At 36.9% G+C, this 16,874-nt stretch overlaps 1 protein-coding gene across 1 annotated transcript in view; it reads right to left on the bottom strand.

Annotated features, from left to right (window-relative positions):
- Nucleotides 1–3,389: 3,389 nt before the first annotated feature.
- LOC140158990 (cytoplasmic 60S subunit biogenesis factor ZNF622-like) overlaps nucleotides 3,390–16,874 on the bottom strand; it is a 36,470-nt gene continuing 22,985 nt past the window's right edge. Inside the window, exons 8-9 of the mRNA XM_072182290.1 lie at nucleotides 5,217–5,332; nucleotides 3,390–5,152 (exon numbers count right to left, since the gene is read on the bottom strand). Coding sequence (XP_072038391.1) covers nucleotides 5,141–5,152; nucleotides 5,217–5,332 — 128 coding nt within the window. The 3' untranslated portion in view covers nucleotides 3,390–5,140. The remainder of the gene's footprint in view (nucleotides 5,153–5,216; nucleotides 5,333–16,874) is intronic.

Genomic DNA, 16,874 nt, shown 5'->3' with positions numbered 1-16,874 from the left:
TAGATAATAAAATAACTCAATAGCGCTATGTCGTAAAAATCACAAATCATAGGCCTATATTTTTTAATCCTAAAGGTGCGTGATGTTCTCATTATCATGATTATTGATTGTTGGACCATAGACCCTATTTCTAGTGTCTATGGTTGGACAGTCATGAAACATGGTCAGGCGACTCAGGCCTAACAAAAATGTCCAAGGCATAGGTCAAGCAAGGTTTCTGAGTCTCTTGGATTGTCCGTGGATGTGATCACCATCGAGTGCCGAAAATGTTCAAGGTCATCTTAAAATATAGTCCTATATTCATATTGTTGGATTGCATCAAGCTTGGTGGACGTGCTCAGCTTTTTAGTTTCGTCAGCCTCGTACGTCACACTCACAAGTCACATACCTGCCTGCGCCTGTGCTCATGAACGAATTGCTGCCCTCATTTTCCTATTTTTTCAAACTCATCAATCTACTTTTACGATGGCGCTGTTCTGAAAACATTTTTAAAAAGTTTAAAGAAAAACACTACATGTAGGCCTACATTAATTAAAATGTTATTGTACGATGTGTTTTGGCAAACATTCAAGTTTGGCAAATATTTTATTTTGGCAACACATAGGCCTAATAAAATTACGTTATACGTTTTCAAAGATGTTTTCTAAATGTTATTAAAACGTTTTTTTAACCCTTGATATAACCCGACTTTTAAACATTTTGTGTAAAATTGCCAACGTTTTTGCGTTTGCTGTGATACCATTTTAACATCATTTTGTGTCGCAGCTGCAAACTCTCTATATGAAGAGCTTTGTTTCAAAACCCCTTACATCCATTTGCCCATTTTGAGAACGCATCAAAAAATCATCACAAAAATCACGGATGTATGGGGTTTGCAACAAAAGCAGTTTTTGATGGGATGCTTGGGTGGAATGAGCATCCTGCCAAAAACTGCTTTTGTTGAAAACCCCCTTATATCAGTGATTATTTTGATGATTTTTTGATGTTTTCTCAAAATTAGACAAGTGCATGTAAGGGGTTTTGAAACAAAGCTCTTCATATATTGGCCAACAAAATTTAAATGTCATTTTTTTAAATTCTCAGAAAATATTCTAGCATGCATACACCACTTTTTACAAAAATGTTCTAATTTTTTATTTAAAAAAATAAAAAATCGAAATTTGATCCATAGATGAACGCACATAGCCTGCGCTCCAAAATTTACACAACTGGTCCTCAACCATATTTTATATTCGAGGTCATATCTTTAAAAATATTTTACCGAATAAACTCTGGTTTCGGGCATGTTAAAGCTATAAACATATGGGCTTATGTAAACACTGAATGATGGTTGAAACCAGGGTTCAAAATAAAGAGGGTCTTCCCTTCAAATACCCTCAACTTTCCTATCATAAGGGTCTCTAGGACCCCACTAAGATTTGAGCAGGCACCACCGGGGGCACCACCGTGCATTATGTACTACTTTTGTTGTTCCTTACTTATTTTGGCCAAAAAACATCCCAATTTCACCAAGACTCCTTTTACTTTAACCTGGTGTGTAATAATTATTAACATGAACTGGTGAAGTTGTTTACATTTTGACCCTTGAAATAAGTGAGGACCCCCAGAGTTTCAGAGGACCCCTTTGATTTTTTTCTTATTTCAAAGCCTGGTTGAAACACATTTTAAAATATCGCCCCATTACAAACACATTAATTGGCAAACATGCAATTTATTGGACGGTTCTCTATAATTTTACTTAAACTATTTTATTTATGAAGAAAACAGTTTTGAGTCGAATTCATCAGTAGGGTCAGGTATTTTTAATCGCAACTTACATCATCTTTCAAAATATTGGTAAGTTGGGTGTCAAAATGAAATGATTGTATAGTGTATAATCATTTCAATCTATGTGAAATTATAATACTCTGTTTATGCTTACATTATTCATTCATTTAACACTGGAAAAATATAATTTTCCTACTTTCTTGTTGTGTATTAAAGCCATAATGTACGATCGTTTAAAATGAGTTTAGTCCATTTTTCCCAAACCTGATTTATTGGCACATTTGTAATGTTTACAAAGGTACAAACTCACACCTAATTGGATTCAGCCATTGTATTTTTAGAACAGAGCAAGTTTGAATTAAAGTCACAATTATGACTTAAAATTCCCCATAGAACACCACAATTAAGAAACTTAAGGGAACTGGAATGAGCGTTTTGAGCATTTTGACAGCATTTTTGTGGGACATGAGAGCACATCAGACCTATCGAATTGCATTCTGAATACGAAGAATGTCTTTCTGATATCAAATAATTTTCATTTTATGAAATTCACGATATAATACAAATTTTATGACAAATTATTAAAATTTGATATTTTTCACATTTTGGAGATATAACAGTCCTCGAAATAAATTTTATAAATTTAATGATATAGTCTTAAAGTGTATGTAGCTGGGAGGAGAAGCCGACGATCAATTGAAAGTTTTGACCTTTCATATTGAAGATATGGATTTTTTTCCCCAAAAGACCTAATTTTTTTTTGTGTTTTGGGAAAAAAATCCATATCTTCAATACGAAAGGTCAAAATTTTCACTTGATCGTCGGCTTTTCATCCCACTTACATACACTTTAGGTATAAATCATCAGATCTATAAAGTTTACTTCGAGTACTGTTAATTATCAAAAATATAAATTTTTAATGATTTGCCATAAAATGTGTATTACATTGCGAATTTCAAAAAATCAAAATTATTTGATATCAGAAGGCCATTCTTCGTATTCAGAATGCAATTCGATGTGTCTGATGTGCTCTAATGTCCCACAATAAATACTGTCCAAACGTTCATACCCCACCCCTTAAGATAGTGAGATTCTTTCAATTTACCTCATTAGTTTGGCTTAAAATGACCAGAAAAATTTATAATATTTGACAAAGAATAACCAAATTAAAATGTGACCGAAATCATACATTAAGGTTTTAATCAGGACTGCTTATAAAATGGATCTTTTCTATAGCATGCTTCTTATTGTTTGATGATTGGAATAAAATGAATTGGAACAGTGATTTGATAATCACTGTTAACAAGATTAAGTAACAGTTAGGACTGACTTGAACCATGCATGTAGATCATAGTAACTACATTCAAAGACATATTTCAGTCTCCACCATATTTTGTATAGCCATTCCAACTGGAACAAGGGAAAGAAACCTTAATGCTCTTAATATTTTCTCAAAATATCAAGAGCTATCTTCAGAACTACTGAACCAATACTAGGCTTGTTTGTACTCATTTTAATGCATTTTTCATGCTGGTTCCAAATATGGTCATGCAATTTTACATTTCTGAAATTTGTGAATTTTTAAAGAAAAATTGAGACTTGTCGTCTGCGGTCGACACCCGCATGGAGAGAGTTAATTACCAGCACATTATCAGTTCATAATATTTACATCACTGAATTAGCCAATTAATTTTAATTTCTCCATGTTTGGGCAGTCAGTTATTAATATTTGTTGAATATGTCAAAGTATTTCATGCACAACAATCATCCTATTATGAGAAATATTTTTGAAAACAAGTCTCCACATACAATAAATGATAGCGGACTATCCGGAATTTGAACCGGGGACCTTCGAATCACCGGACTAATGAGTCAGATGGATAAGAGCATATGGATATAGGCCTTCAGTTTAATACCTGTCATGGATGGTCAATGGACGGTCAGTGAAAGTTTTTTGACTGGCTATCATTTATGTCTATAGAGACTTGTGTTAAAAACCTTTATCATAATTAATTTCCCACATAGTTAAACTTTATTTCTGCATCACAAGTCTAGCAGTCATTCCTTTACAGTGAGGTGAATACTCAAAGTTGGTATAAAATATGTTTTTGTCCCATTTACTTCCTTTGGCTTGGTATAATTCCCTCTGCAGAAATGCCGAAAACATTAGTTTTTCACATGCAAAAAGGTTTATAATAACGGTTGTTCTGTATTGTTCTGTATTATTACTGTTACTTGTCATACTTAGGGCTCATATTGAAATACCCTACCACGCTTTCACACAGAAAGAAGGCAGGATTCCCCTCGCTAAGCGGCGCCTCAAGAAAGCTTCGGTCATAAAGCGGATGGATTATATGCATCAGTGATACACCCTGCCTTTTGAAGTGGTCTGGTGACAAGGATTATAATAAAAGTTTATCAAAGACTGGCAATTTTATTGATTGTTGAACTAATTGAACTAATCGGCTCATCGTGCAACCCAGGAAAGCGCGCTCCTAATTTAAGTGGCTAATTGCAGTGTTATAATCATACAGGATTTTAACAAAAGAAGGCTAGCACAGGAAAGCTGCAGGATGGCGCACACCTTCCTGTGTAAGGGAATTTCAATATGAGCCCTTAGTCAAAGTCTTTGTAAATATCAGCGCTACTTGTCTGAATTTGCATATTTATACTAAGCAACATTATTTATATACTCTCCACCTAAAAAATCCAAGCAGTTGTAATACAGCTAGCCTTTCAATATCTCCCTTTTAAAGAACAATTGGATTGTAATATTATGCCCTTGAAATTAAGAAGACTTTTTCACCTATGACGAGTTCAGTCTTCCCCCTTTCCAAGATTACCATCGTCATTGGGCAGGAAAAACCTCTGTGATTGTGGCCCCTGAACATGTTTAAAACAAAACTGTCAAAAGGTTACATAGGTTTTGCTTTAAACATGTTCAGGGGCCAATGACACATAGGAAGTTTTCCTGCCCAACGACAATCACCCTTGGGCAGGAAAAACATCCTATGTACTTGTGGCCCTTGAACATGTTTAAAACAAAACTGCCAAGAGGTTACATAGGAGGTTTTGCTTTAAACATGTTCAGGGGCCAATAACACAAAGGAGGTTTTCCTGCCAAAGAGATGTTTACAAAGTGTTGGTTTACGTTCAAGTAAATTCTTTTCTACATGCATATTTCAGACCTGGTCTTGTCAGCGTTCAGACTTTTTAGAAGGGAGTATACCATAGTATAGATAATTTACTTTGTATAGATACATGATCTTTATAAAAGAAAAATAAATGAGAAAAGTGAATAAAATTTATTAATTGAAATAATATTACTTTGTACAAATATGCAAATTGATGTGAATTTGTCAAAAGTCTCTGCTCAGAAGACCACCTGCGGTCTTAAATCAGGTTGAAATTTATTAGTCTTGAGCAAAAGTCTCTGCTCAGAAGACCACCTGCGGTCTTAAATGAGGTTGAAATTTATTAGTTTTGAGCTGCATCTTGAGTTGTTGCTTGGAGCGGAACTTTTGAATGTGCCGTAAGTCCTTTAACTTCTTCTGAGCCGCTTCACCTGCGAAGAAATCAGAAGAATCACAAAATAAGTCATCTTTTCAAGTCTACAGTGATCACATTCAGAAAACAGTAGTATTCTTTTTTATTGCCACTGAGTTTAACTTAGTATTTTTAATTAATTACCATCATAAATTACCAAAGTCTGATACCTATAGACTACACAGGGAACTTGGCAGATTTGGTCCAGTACTGGGCCAGTGTTGGGCCACACCTGGAACCGGCGATTGAATCAACAAAAGGACCTTTCGTGTGGTCCAGCAAAAGTGACACTTGGATTGGACCATATGTGTGAGCCGCTTGCAATGGGCCACATCAAGCCACTTTTGCTGGCCCAAAGCTGGTAGTACCACGAGCTGTTCATAAAAATTATAATCAATCACCGGATGTGTTTAAGCTTATAAAAAGTAAATTAGATGCCGTTTACAAGGTTTTTATTCATATATCTTGGCCCAAAAGCATATACATATTTAACAGAATGTTTGAGGATTCAGACTGACCACTGACGACATCGAATAGGTATGTATAAACTATAAAAAAATCTTGTAATTTCACATGCATAAATCTCATTTGGTTTCATTTTCCATGACGGAGAGTGTCATGTCATGCATGTCAGGCTGTCAGCTCAAGAACATGAATTATGAACACGATGTAGGACTAGGAGATATGAAAATGACATATTTGTGGTAAATATGCTGACTGAATTTGAATCCACGATTAATGGAACAGTTTATTAAATCATTAGAAGACGCAAGTTCATTCTGGTGAATGTATGACTTGCATTGCTTGGCATGCCGCCTTGCAATGCATTTTAGGTGTTCCACTCTTTTGCAAAGAAAAAGGTGAGAAGAGAAAGAGGGGGAAAGGAGAAAAAGAGAGAGGAGAAAAGGAGAAGAGAAATACTGCTTGCATTGCACATAGGCCCGTGCCTAAAAAACGGACATTTGGTTCGTAAGTAGGCCTAGGCCCTATAATTATAGGCCCTAGCTAGGCTAGGCCTGTGATTAATTTAGGCATTACTTGAAGGCGGGTCCTCGGCACAAAAACATGTGAAAATTAATCAAGTTTTATAGGCCTAAATACCCGGGGGGGGGACACTCACATGTAAAGGTGGTACGTGTATGTGCAGCGATCAAGGGTCCCTTTTTCAGGCTCTCCGGCAGTTCCTTAAGCCCCACATTTGCAATATGCTCCAGTTCATTGAGCCTCAAACTCTGACAACTGTAGCTCTTTAGCTAAAATTTGGAAATTTTTAGCTCCAAAGCCTATAATTTGGCTGATTTTAATTCACAGAGCCCCACAAATATGTTGAAATTTCAGTTCATCAAGCCCCTATTTTGACCCAAAATTAGTTCTAAGTTCCCAAAGTTTGGCGCTCCGCGCCGCACGCCCCTACCAAAATGTTCGTTGAGTGCCCCCCCCGGGCCTAAATGTAACATTTAAAATTTTGCAAATTGAGTTTGCCCACCCCCCTTTTTCATGTTTTTTGATAGTTTAAAAATAATGCAGCAAATGGCTTCAATTCCCGGGGGGGCCACTCATATATGAAAGTTGTAAGCATCCGCGTGAAAGAAAACGCGGATTTAGGGTGGTTTTGAAAAGCAAAATGAGGATCCGCGCGGATCCGCGATTAGGGTCTCAAAACACTCATTTTAGTAAAAGAAGGGGTGGTTTTTTTAAGGATGATCCTCGCTTAGGGTAATTTTTTTTAATTTCCCAATTAACGGACATTAGTGGTGACATATTTATCAAATTATTCGGCACAAAAGAGTGGTTTCTGAGGCATTTTACCAACCAGATTTGTAAAAAAATCGGAGCCGACTTCAACAGTGCCAATTTTAAGCTTACCGATATCACTGTACCGACACACGCAATGTCTATCCTTGTTTTAGGGGCAAATTTCTAACCAATTCCTCGCTTAGGGTGTTTTTATAATGTCTATTGTTTTAGGGGTAAATTTCAAAACAATTCCTTGCTTAGGGTGTTTTTATTTCAGTACAATCCTTGTTTAGGGTTAGTTTGACAAATTTTCGACATTCAAGCTTAGGGTCATTTTTGAAAGTCAATTCACGCGGATGTTTACAACTTTTATACATGAGTGATCCCCCCGGGCTTCAATTGGACATTCATTTTCCAACTTCTGTGTGGGGAACATCCCCCTCAGGCTCAGACACCCCCTGCGTAGTGGATAAACAAGTGGCCAGCCATTTTCGCTTCTGCTTTCGACATAAAACTTGTCCACAAAAGCCCCACAAAAGACTTCATGGACTGCTCATTTCACAAATTCTCTGCGTTTTCAAACTAAGATTTTACAAACTAATAGTGCAAAAATGGTCCACCAAATCGCTTCAATTAGCAGGGGCGGATCCAGGAATTTTTGATAGAGGGGGCGCATTTTGGTCGATGACGAAAAAAGGGTGTTAAGGGGGTTACCCCCTCGAAAACTCAACGGTTTTGGCACATTGTTTGCTGTTCATAGCCGAATGTGTTCATTTTTTTAAAATTTCTTTCGTATTTTGTATTTTTAAGTTAGGCCGGCGCCTTTTGCTAGTCAAAAAATAGAGGGGGCGCGCGCCGGCTGCACCCCCCCCCCCTAAATCCGCGCCTGATTAGGTCTTCATTTGGCTATGCGGCAATTAAAAAAATTTTGTTACTTTTTCTGAAATTGGGCTCTTGTTGGGCATCCAGTTTTATACGCCTTGCGCCTGGGTGTTTAGGCCTATTCTAGGCCTATTTTGAACTGCTTATTTTGAACTGCATATGGTACTTAATTATGTTTAAAAGCTACGGTATAGCATTTTGCATTTTCAACCCAAATATCAAGTCACTTTTCAGGAATGCCAGCCGGGTAAAATGTGTGTAAATAAATTTTATCGCCATTAGAAGCTTTGTCCAAAAGTGCTGCTCAAAAACCTTAAAATCATATGGCCTCTTTAAATCTTAAATCATGACTCTTATTGCAGCCTCTCTGCTTATAGGCCTATGTATTTACATGTAAGTAGAAAAATCCAAATAATATGTGTTTCATGCTGAAATGGCTTGTGGCTGGCTGGAGGTCATAGGTCAAAAACTATGGGTCGGGGGGGAGCGGGCAATTTTTGGCGCACATTCTTGGGGCGCTTTTAAATAAAATGCTATAAAAGGCTTAGGAAAACAAGCGATTTTTGGTGGGCGGTGGGGGGGACAAGCGATTTTGGCGAGCCGTTGGAAATTTTACCCCCCAAGGGTGCTCATAATTATTGCACAGCCCCAGACAAGAATAAAGAATCGGAACATGTGTTATTTAGTGACTTTTTAAGTAAATACCGCGGTACTGAAAATGATATGAATAAACATTTAGATGACCAAAATGTTTATTACTTTGTATCAATATTTTATTTTGTTGTTTCAGACAGGAATTGAGGAATATCACATCAGAAAGTATCGTGACTTGATCAACATCATTCACAGAGCCAAGTATGAAAATGGTTACATGGTGACAGTGAAAGCAGACAATTGAATGACTTCAAATCAACATCATAGATGTGTCACTATGTGTTCCAGTTCAAATGTTGTTAATTGTCAATTGAAATTGCATTGATTTTGCATATTTTCAACCGTGACTATAGGAATACATGCCACCAACCAGGCTAGAATATTTGCATACTAGTTTGACCAGTTTATGGTTAGTCAAGCTGGATGGACTGGTAAAGGTAGATGGACTAGCTTAACGTTAAGTCAAGCCGGCTTGACTAGGTTGCTCGACTAGCTTCAAGTTTAAATTTTGCCACTCTGTGGTATGTGACCTCTGACCCAACTCTAAGTGGGGAAACACAACTGTCAGAGTCAACTACTGATACTGTACTACACGTATCGACACGTATACACTGCACTGCAGAGCAACACCTCAAGTTCTTGCCCCAATGTCCTGGAATTGAAATGCATCAAGATTTTGTAGAAGATGTCTTCCGCTACAATGTAAGGCATGCTTTGTGTTGATTATGTAAAGTTGCAATTACATCAGAAAGACCAAAAATAATGTCATGCATATGCCGGCATAACAATTAACAAGCCATCAACATGTCAGTCTTTATGATGTACATAGCAGCTAGTATACAACACTGTGATACAACATGTAGGCCTGTGTACTATTTTTTAGTTGTATAGCAATACATGTAGTACCAGCAATACACCCTAGATGCAGGCCCGTGCATTTGAGGGGGGGGTGCGGGGGGTGCAAAAGTATACAAAAAGTCCCAAAATATGACAATTTATGAGCATAGCGAGCAAAAAACAGGTTTTTACGCTTTTTGGCCAAAAAATGTCCACATTTTTGAGGAAAAGTCCACTTTTTACTAAATTGCCCCCCCCCCTTGGAAAAAATGTCCACTTTTTCAAAATCAGCACCCCCCAAAAAAAATCCTGCGTACGGGCCTGCCTAGATGTGTACATGCCCTTGCAATTGGGCCTTGGCCCTAAAAGTTCAAGCCATGGCACCATATTTTACCTTTAATGATTATTATTATAAGCACCCTGGTGGTATTGATAAGCTTGTGGGGCCCAAGTTATCCAATAGTCCAAGTTAAATTAAGGGCTGTGTAATGAGCACTGAGCCCTGAGGTAAAATTGGGTAGGGGCAAGATTATTTTGGCCAGCCAAAGGGGGGGGGGCAATTTTGGCACTGCTCCGATAAGGGGGGTGACTCCCAGGGTGAGGGCAAGCAATAATTGGCACACATTCATAGGGTATCTTTTAAAAAACATGCTCTAAAATGCTAAAAATAAAATGCTCTAAAAGTGGGCCTTGGCAGTAAAGTTCAAGAGCAATTTTGCCAAGCCAATAGGGGGTGGGGTGGCAAGCATTTCTGCCATTTGAAAATTCCCCCAGGGGGCTCACAATTATTGCACAGGGCTCCCCTTAATATATATTTATCAAATGCATAACATATGATGATGATGCAGTGGCATAGCTGCCGGGGGGGCAATTGCCCCCCCTGGCAAAATTGCCTATTTGGGCCCCGCCCCTAGTGCAAGGAAAAAGAGGGAGAAAGAGGAAAAAGAGAGGGGAGAGAGGGAGGGAGAGGAGGGCAGAGAGATGGGGAATCCATACGATATGCAATATTTTACGATTATTATCAATAAGCTTGGCAAAAATTGTCTATTTGGCCCCCCCCCCCCTAGTGCAGGGAAATTTGGTAGATTTGGGCCTCCGCCCCATACAGGCCAAAATCCCAGGATACGCCGCTGTGATGATGATTGTCAGAAAATTCAAAACAACCCCTGTTGCAGATTGCATTTTGAGCTTTATTTTACCCTTATTTTGTTCTAAACGATTGAATTAAAACAGGAATTTGGATTGAAAAACCACCCCTATTTTCAAAATTTTGACTTTCATGAACACTTGAATAGGTCTATTAAGTACAGTGGTGGTGCCAGAATTTTTTTTTTTGGTGACATGGCCCTGAAATTCACTCCCCCAATGAAGTGAATTTCAACAAATTTTGCCCAAAATTGCTGCAAAAAAAATAATTCAAAACAAATTTCATTATATATGACTCATTTAAATATATCATATACCGTACCTTAAATTAGCAACAACTTAGGCAAAAAAATGCTATGTGCATGGTCTGCAATTAATTACTTTTTTAAAGAATAACAATTGTGACCCAAAATCTACAATCGACAGTTTGTCAAATCCCATTTTAATTCCATGAATTTTTTTATAGGCTCTGTGGCTGACGATGCAACCGTGAAGCTTGAAAGACTCAACGCCAACATATACAACTAGTCTGAATGATTTCATTCAAATACCAAAGGTAACTGAAAAATGTGTGACCAGACCGACAGCCTCGTCGGGTCATACTGTTCTTTATCCTAGATCAAAATGGAGACATTTTGTATCAGAAGAAACCTCATGTATTCTCATAATCCCCGTGATATTTTAGACCTGAAATATGTTCCGTTTAGCATGTTTAGATGTTATAAACTGGTTCTCAGTGGCGACATCAGGAATTTTTTCGGGGGTTGGAGTGAATGGGGGGAAAAATCTTCTAAATTTGCACAAAATTGCTGCAAAAAGTGAAATTTTCTGTAATTTCTGTAATTGCAACTGGGGGAGTAAGAAAAATGCCCCCTGTAGTGCTGCCACAGATTGGTTTTTGAGGTTGGCAAAGTGAATGAGTGCAAAATCATCCAATTTTGTGCAAAATTGCTGCAAAAAAGTGATCATTTTTCAGAATAAGTGGGGGTGGGGGGGGGGAAGAATATTGAGGGGGGAAATGCCCCGGTGCCACCAATGATGGTTCAATGGCCATTATGAAACACATTTTTGGTTCTAAATGTTAAAACTGCTTGTGCAATTTAAGACAGTATACTATATTTGTATTAAGTACTGTCCCTGATGGTAGACTCTAAAAAATGGTGTGGAAATACATGACCAACCAAAATTTTGGAGGTGTAAGAACTTCTTAAAGTTTCCTGGCCGTTGTCATTTGTCAAAATTAAGCTCCCATTTTGAAACATCAAAAAAAAAATTGTTGTTGGTTTAGGGATGAAATCAAAACTCCACTGGTGGTTAACCGCCTGTCCTTTTGCTATTGTTCTAAACAATGGCAACTGGACAGAACCGCCAGTCAACCGCCGGTCGAGTTTTGATTTCAGCCCTTAATTGATGGGACTATTACAGAGCCCCTGAATTGACACGGAAGAAAAAGAACTATCTTGGGGTCCGACATAGTAACTTGAGGGCCCAACTTAGTAAGTCGGGTCCTGAGTTACTAAGTCGGGCCCCAAGTTACTATCTCGGGGCTACGGTTATCTCTCTAAATTCCAGGGACTTATTAGAAGGACAAAACCTTGAAAAGACTTAAAATTCAAATCTAATGGATTTAAATTTTACTCTAATAAAGATTTGAATTTTAAGTCTCTGAAAGGTTTTGTCATTCTAACAAGTCTCTTAGACTTATTTTTAAATCTTAGGAATTTAGAGAGTACTATCTTGGACCCCGAGTTACTAAGTCAGGGCCCATGTTACTATCTTGGGGCGCTCGAGTTACTATCTCAGGCCCCAAGTTACTATCTTGGCCCCCAAGTTACTATTTCGGGGCCCAGAGTTACAAAGTCGGACCCAGAGTTTTTTTCTTCCATGTCACTTCAGGGGCTCCGTACACTATACATGTATTAAACTATAAATAACGTAAATTATTTTGATGATCCTGAATTTGAATTTTTCACTGGTACTTTTTTCAGAAAACCGCCAGATGTGAAAGCGGAATATTCATTTTGCTAATTGAAGTTTAACTAACAGTAACTTTTTGCATAATTTGCTTTCAGGTGCTGCTGAAATGTGACCCAACTGTGGTAGGAATAGACTTCCAACTCATCAAGAAGAAAATGCTGTATATCCTGCATACATCAGCTGTGCAAAATAACGAGTTAAGCTGTTACACAAAAAAGTCATGTGAAAAAAGAACATTGCACTAATTTTGCCTATCAAAGATGGATTTATCTGAATCATGCACATGAAACTTTTCTGATTTATGATTTGATGCACATGCAAAATGGATCCATCAAAACTTATGATTGTGTGACTACATTATTGTGAATATAAGTGACAAACTCATTTACCTTCCAACTGTATAACCCTTATCAGACTATCCAATCTGCAACTGCATGTATGGTTAAATTATGGTTAAATTAGTCATGTCGGATCGAATAGTTTGAGCATGTTAGTCAAGCCAGCTGGACTAATGTTACATTAGTCCAGCTGGCTTGACTAGCGCTATGTAAGTCCAGATGGGCACCAGTTGGGCTAACTTAATTCAATAACTAGTCGAGTGACTAACCGTGCTGGACTAACATCAAACTAGTCAAGCAACTAAGCAAAAGCTAGTCAAGCTGGACTAAGATAGGTTAGTCATCCTTGTTAGTCCAGCAGTACTGACTAGCTTAAAGCTAGTCCAGGTGGGCACCATCTGCATGGCTATGGCCAGATCTCCATGGCTATGGCCAGATCCATACTCTCTGGGTCATATAAAATTATCTGGGTCATATAAGTTTTCAATATTTCAAAGGAGAATTCCCTTGCTTTCTATTGTTTTTTAGCAGGTTCAATGAACCATTCATGTATCTCCTTTTCTACCTGACAATTTCCGCTCATTTTGTGAGAACAGGTCTCATCTGATGGAAAATCAGGAAATCAGTTCACTACACAAATATTCTCCCAAAATAAGGTGGTTGAAGAGTCTCAGAAGTGCAATACAATTGTTAGCATGGTTATAACCTCTTTTAAACTTAGTCATGCAAGATATACCAAAGCATACATTTTTTGAAAGGGCCACCAGGCCTTGTGTTTTAGAATTGCATATTTTGTCTTTCCATTAATCCACTCTCTAGCTCAAATATTAATCAGCTCATTTGTGTATTTGGTCTACATGCTTGTCATTAATCCACTGTACAGCTCAAACACAATCATTAATCAACTTTGCAATCAAATTTGAGCCCCTGACTATAAAACGTTTGCAAAATCAAAAAGAAAATTTATCTCATTTACTTTTTTTGATTATGAATTTTAAAAAATTAAATTCAGCAAAATGTCTTTTATTTTAGTATTTATAAACTACAACTTTTGTTAATTATAATGATTTTTTTTCTTCAAACAGTGACCCCAAAACAGTTCCTTTTGGTTTTTTAATAGTTAAAGAACATTGAAGGCTACTATTGTTATATATACATCAAAAATTAAAACAAAACTATTTTATATTATTATTAATGCCCAGATATCCGGAAATTCCCTCAGATTTTCCAAACAGGAAATATATGATATCTCTGGAAGAGAAGAGAAGGCAGTATGAAGGTCAAACAACCACCAAAATGTGTATTTTTACCCACACTATAATGTCATAACTCAATTTCAGCCAGAGGTGGATGTAAGGGCTTTTGAACTAAGCTCTTCATATGTATAAATATTTGCAACCTTATTCCCATATTTTGATTAACGTTTTATTAGCAGATTTATCAAGGTCAATATACTTTATATTTACCAACCTTTGTTGTGGGGGCCACCTTAATTACGAAACCCGTAATTCTGGTTAGACAAAGTATAATATCCCAGCAAACACAAAAACGTTCTAAAAACGTTGTTAAGGTTGGTCTGAACCCTGGAATTATTGAAACTTTCGGACCTCATAACTGCTAATTTCTTGGTGTAATGTATATAAAAATATACATTTAGAATGGGAAAGACTTGATCAATTCATCTGTGAGGTAAAATTTGGGCCAAAATGCCATTTTTGGCCCCAAATCCCCAAAATGTGCCCACTTCTATTTCGTTAAGGGATCTGGAATGAGCGTTTTGAGCGTTTCGACAGTATTTTTTGTGGGACATGAGAGCACATCAGACATATCGAATTGCATTCTGAATACTGAAGAATGTCTTTCTGATATCAAATAATTTTCATTTTTGAAATTCACGATATAATACACATTTTATGACAAATTATTAAAATTTGATATTTTTCACATATTTGATATATAACAGTCCTCGGAGTAAATTTGATAAATCTAATGATATATTCTTAAAGTGTATGTAGCTGGGAGAAAAAGCTAAAAAATGTTGGTGTTTTGGAAAAAAAATCCTACATACACTTTAAGTACTGTTAAATGTCAAAAATATCAATTAAATCAGAAGGACATTCTTCGTATTCAGCAGAATACCATTCGATATGTCCGATGTGCTCTAATGTCCCACAATAAATACTGTCCAAATGTTCATACCCCTTCCTTAAACGTAAAAAAAATTCTTGGGCCAATTTTTTTTATTTATTAATTTTATAAACTAGATAAAAATATCTAGGAGCCTTTTTTTCATTTTTTTGAATTTTGACCAACTTCACCAAAAATATTTGAAATTTAGGTGAAAATCAGGCTTTTTTATGATTTTTTTGAAAATTCAGCATTTTTTGACCATAGTTTACCACCACTCTGCCTAGCTATATAGTTATGTACAATACTGTATGAGTTTCTTATGAGTGCATGTCCATCTTAATAATAAGTCAGTTCGTACTTTTCATAAACTACTTTTTGAATCATAACTTTCGTGACCGAGGATATCTTGCAACTACGTGACGCTCGTCTGGCAAATTCTTAATGAATAAATTCGCTTCACGTAATGAGTAAGTCGTACTTAATTAGTCAGTTTTACCTATCTTAAATACACTAACTGGAAATTAAATACACTAATTAGTGAGGACCGGTATTTTGCTGTGGATATGTTTAACTGCAATTTGCGGGTAAAAAATTTGAAATCCTGAGTAAAAATTTTGATCATATTCAACTCTTTGAGAAAAAATTTATATAAAAGAATGCATGTAAAATCCAGCTGCAATACAATGTACATTATTGACACACTATCACTCTCTTTATCTCACGGCAATAGGGGCCTAATAGAATATCGATTTCAATCGAATTGAATACGATGCTCAGTTTTGAGTTTGTAGTTGACTACTAAGCGACCTAAGCGATCGATTGCTAGCCAATCAGATAGAACTCCTTTTCTTGCGTTCGGTGAAATAAGAGTCGCCCGTCGCTCACCAACAGAGTATTAAATTTATATTTATCGAATAGGAAGTCGACACTGTGCAGCGTTTTATCATTTTAGAGCGTTGTATTTAAAAATTAGGCGTCCCATAAAACCGGGCACATAAATTGCTCAGCCCCCATGAAAAGAAAGGGACATTCAGACATTTCAAGTTTAAATGTGTGGTTTTAAGCTAGGGACCCTAAATGTTGGCGTTGTATGCTTGTATGAATGAGTCCCCGGGATGTTGGATTGTAGGCCTACCTTTCAAATAATCCATGCAGAAGTTTTATTGAGACTAGAGGTCTAATTTTGGAGTTACGCCCTATAAGAATAGCTCAAGCTATAACACCCTCTAGCCTAGGAACACCCTATTCTGAAATTTTGAATAAATATTTTGGTTCTCGTCCTCTCCCTCCTAAATTTACGGGATTTGTCAGATTTTTGTAAAGTAGATTTTTTAACTTTTTTAAAACTTAGGAATAGCCTACTTTCCCGGGCCTACTTTACGAAAACTTTATAGGCTTACAAATATGCCTAAATAAGTTTAGGCCTATTAGAGAACAAATATCACTTCCAAGAATTTTGTGGTAATCTAGGGGATTTATCCGCCTCAGAATCTCACATTAAAATGAAAAAGGGCCCCAGGCCTCCTCATTTGCTCTAAAAAGACCGAAAACTAAGCCATGCTAATTACCGGGGCTAATTTTACATTGAAAAAAAAACCTCCCTGCCTCATCAATTCATGAAAATCCTCTGGACGAGAACCAAAACATTAATTTTACACGGCCTATGGAAAGTTATAGGCTTATTATCAGTTTGAAGCTCTTAGGCCTAGGGAGAGAAAAATAGGCCCTATTTACTGATACATGTTGTAACGTAGGCCTATCATGCATAGGCCTAGGCCTATTTAATTTAAAAACCTACTTGATAGACGTAGTATTTACTATTTGGCCTTGGCCTACTATTTAATATATTCATACGGAGGC

This window comes from Amphiura filiformis, chromosome 8 (genome assembly GCF_039555335.1).
Source record: "Amphiura filiformis chromosome 8, Afil_fr2py, whole genome shotgun sequence".
Taxonomy (NCBI): Eukaryota; Metazoa; Echinodermata; class Ophiuroidea; order Amphilepidida; family Amphiuridae; genus Amphiura; species Amphiura filiformis.
This window is presented reverse-complemented; position numbering and strand designations above follow the sequence as displayed.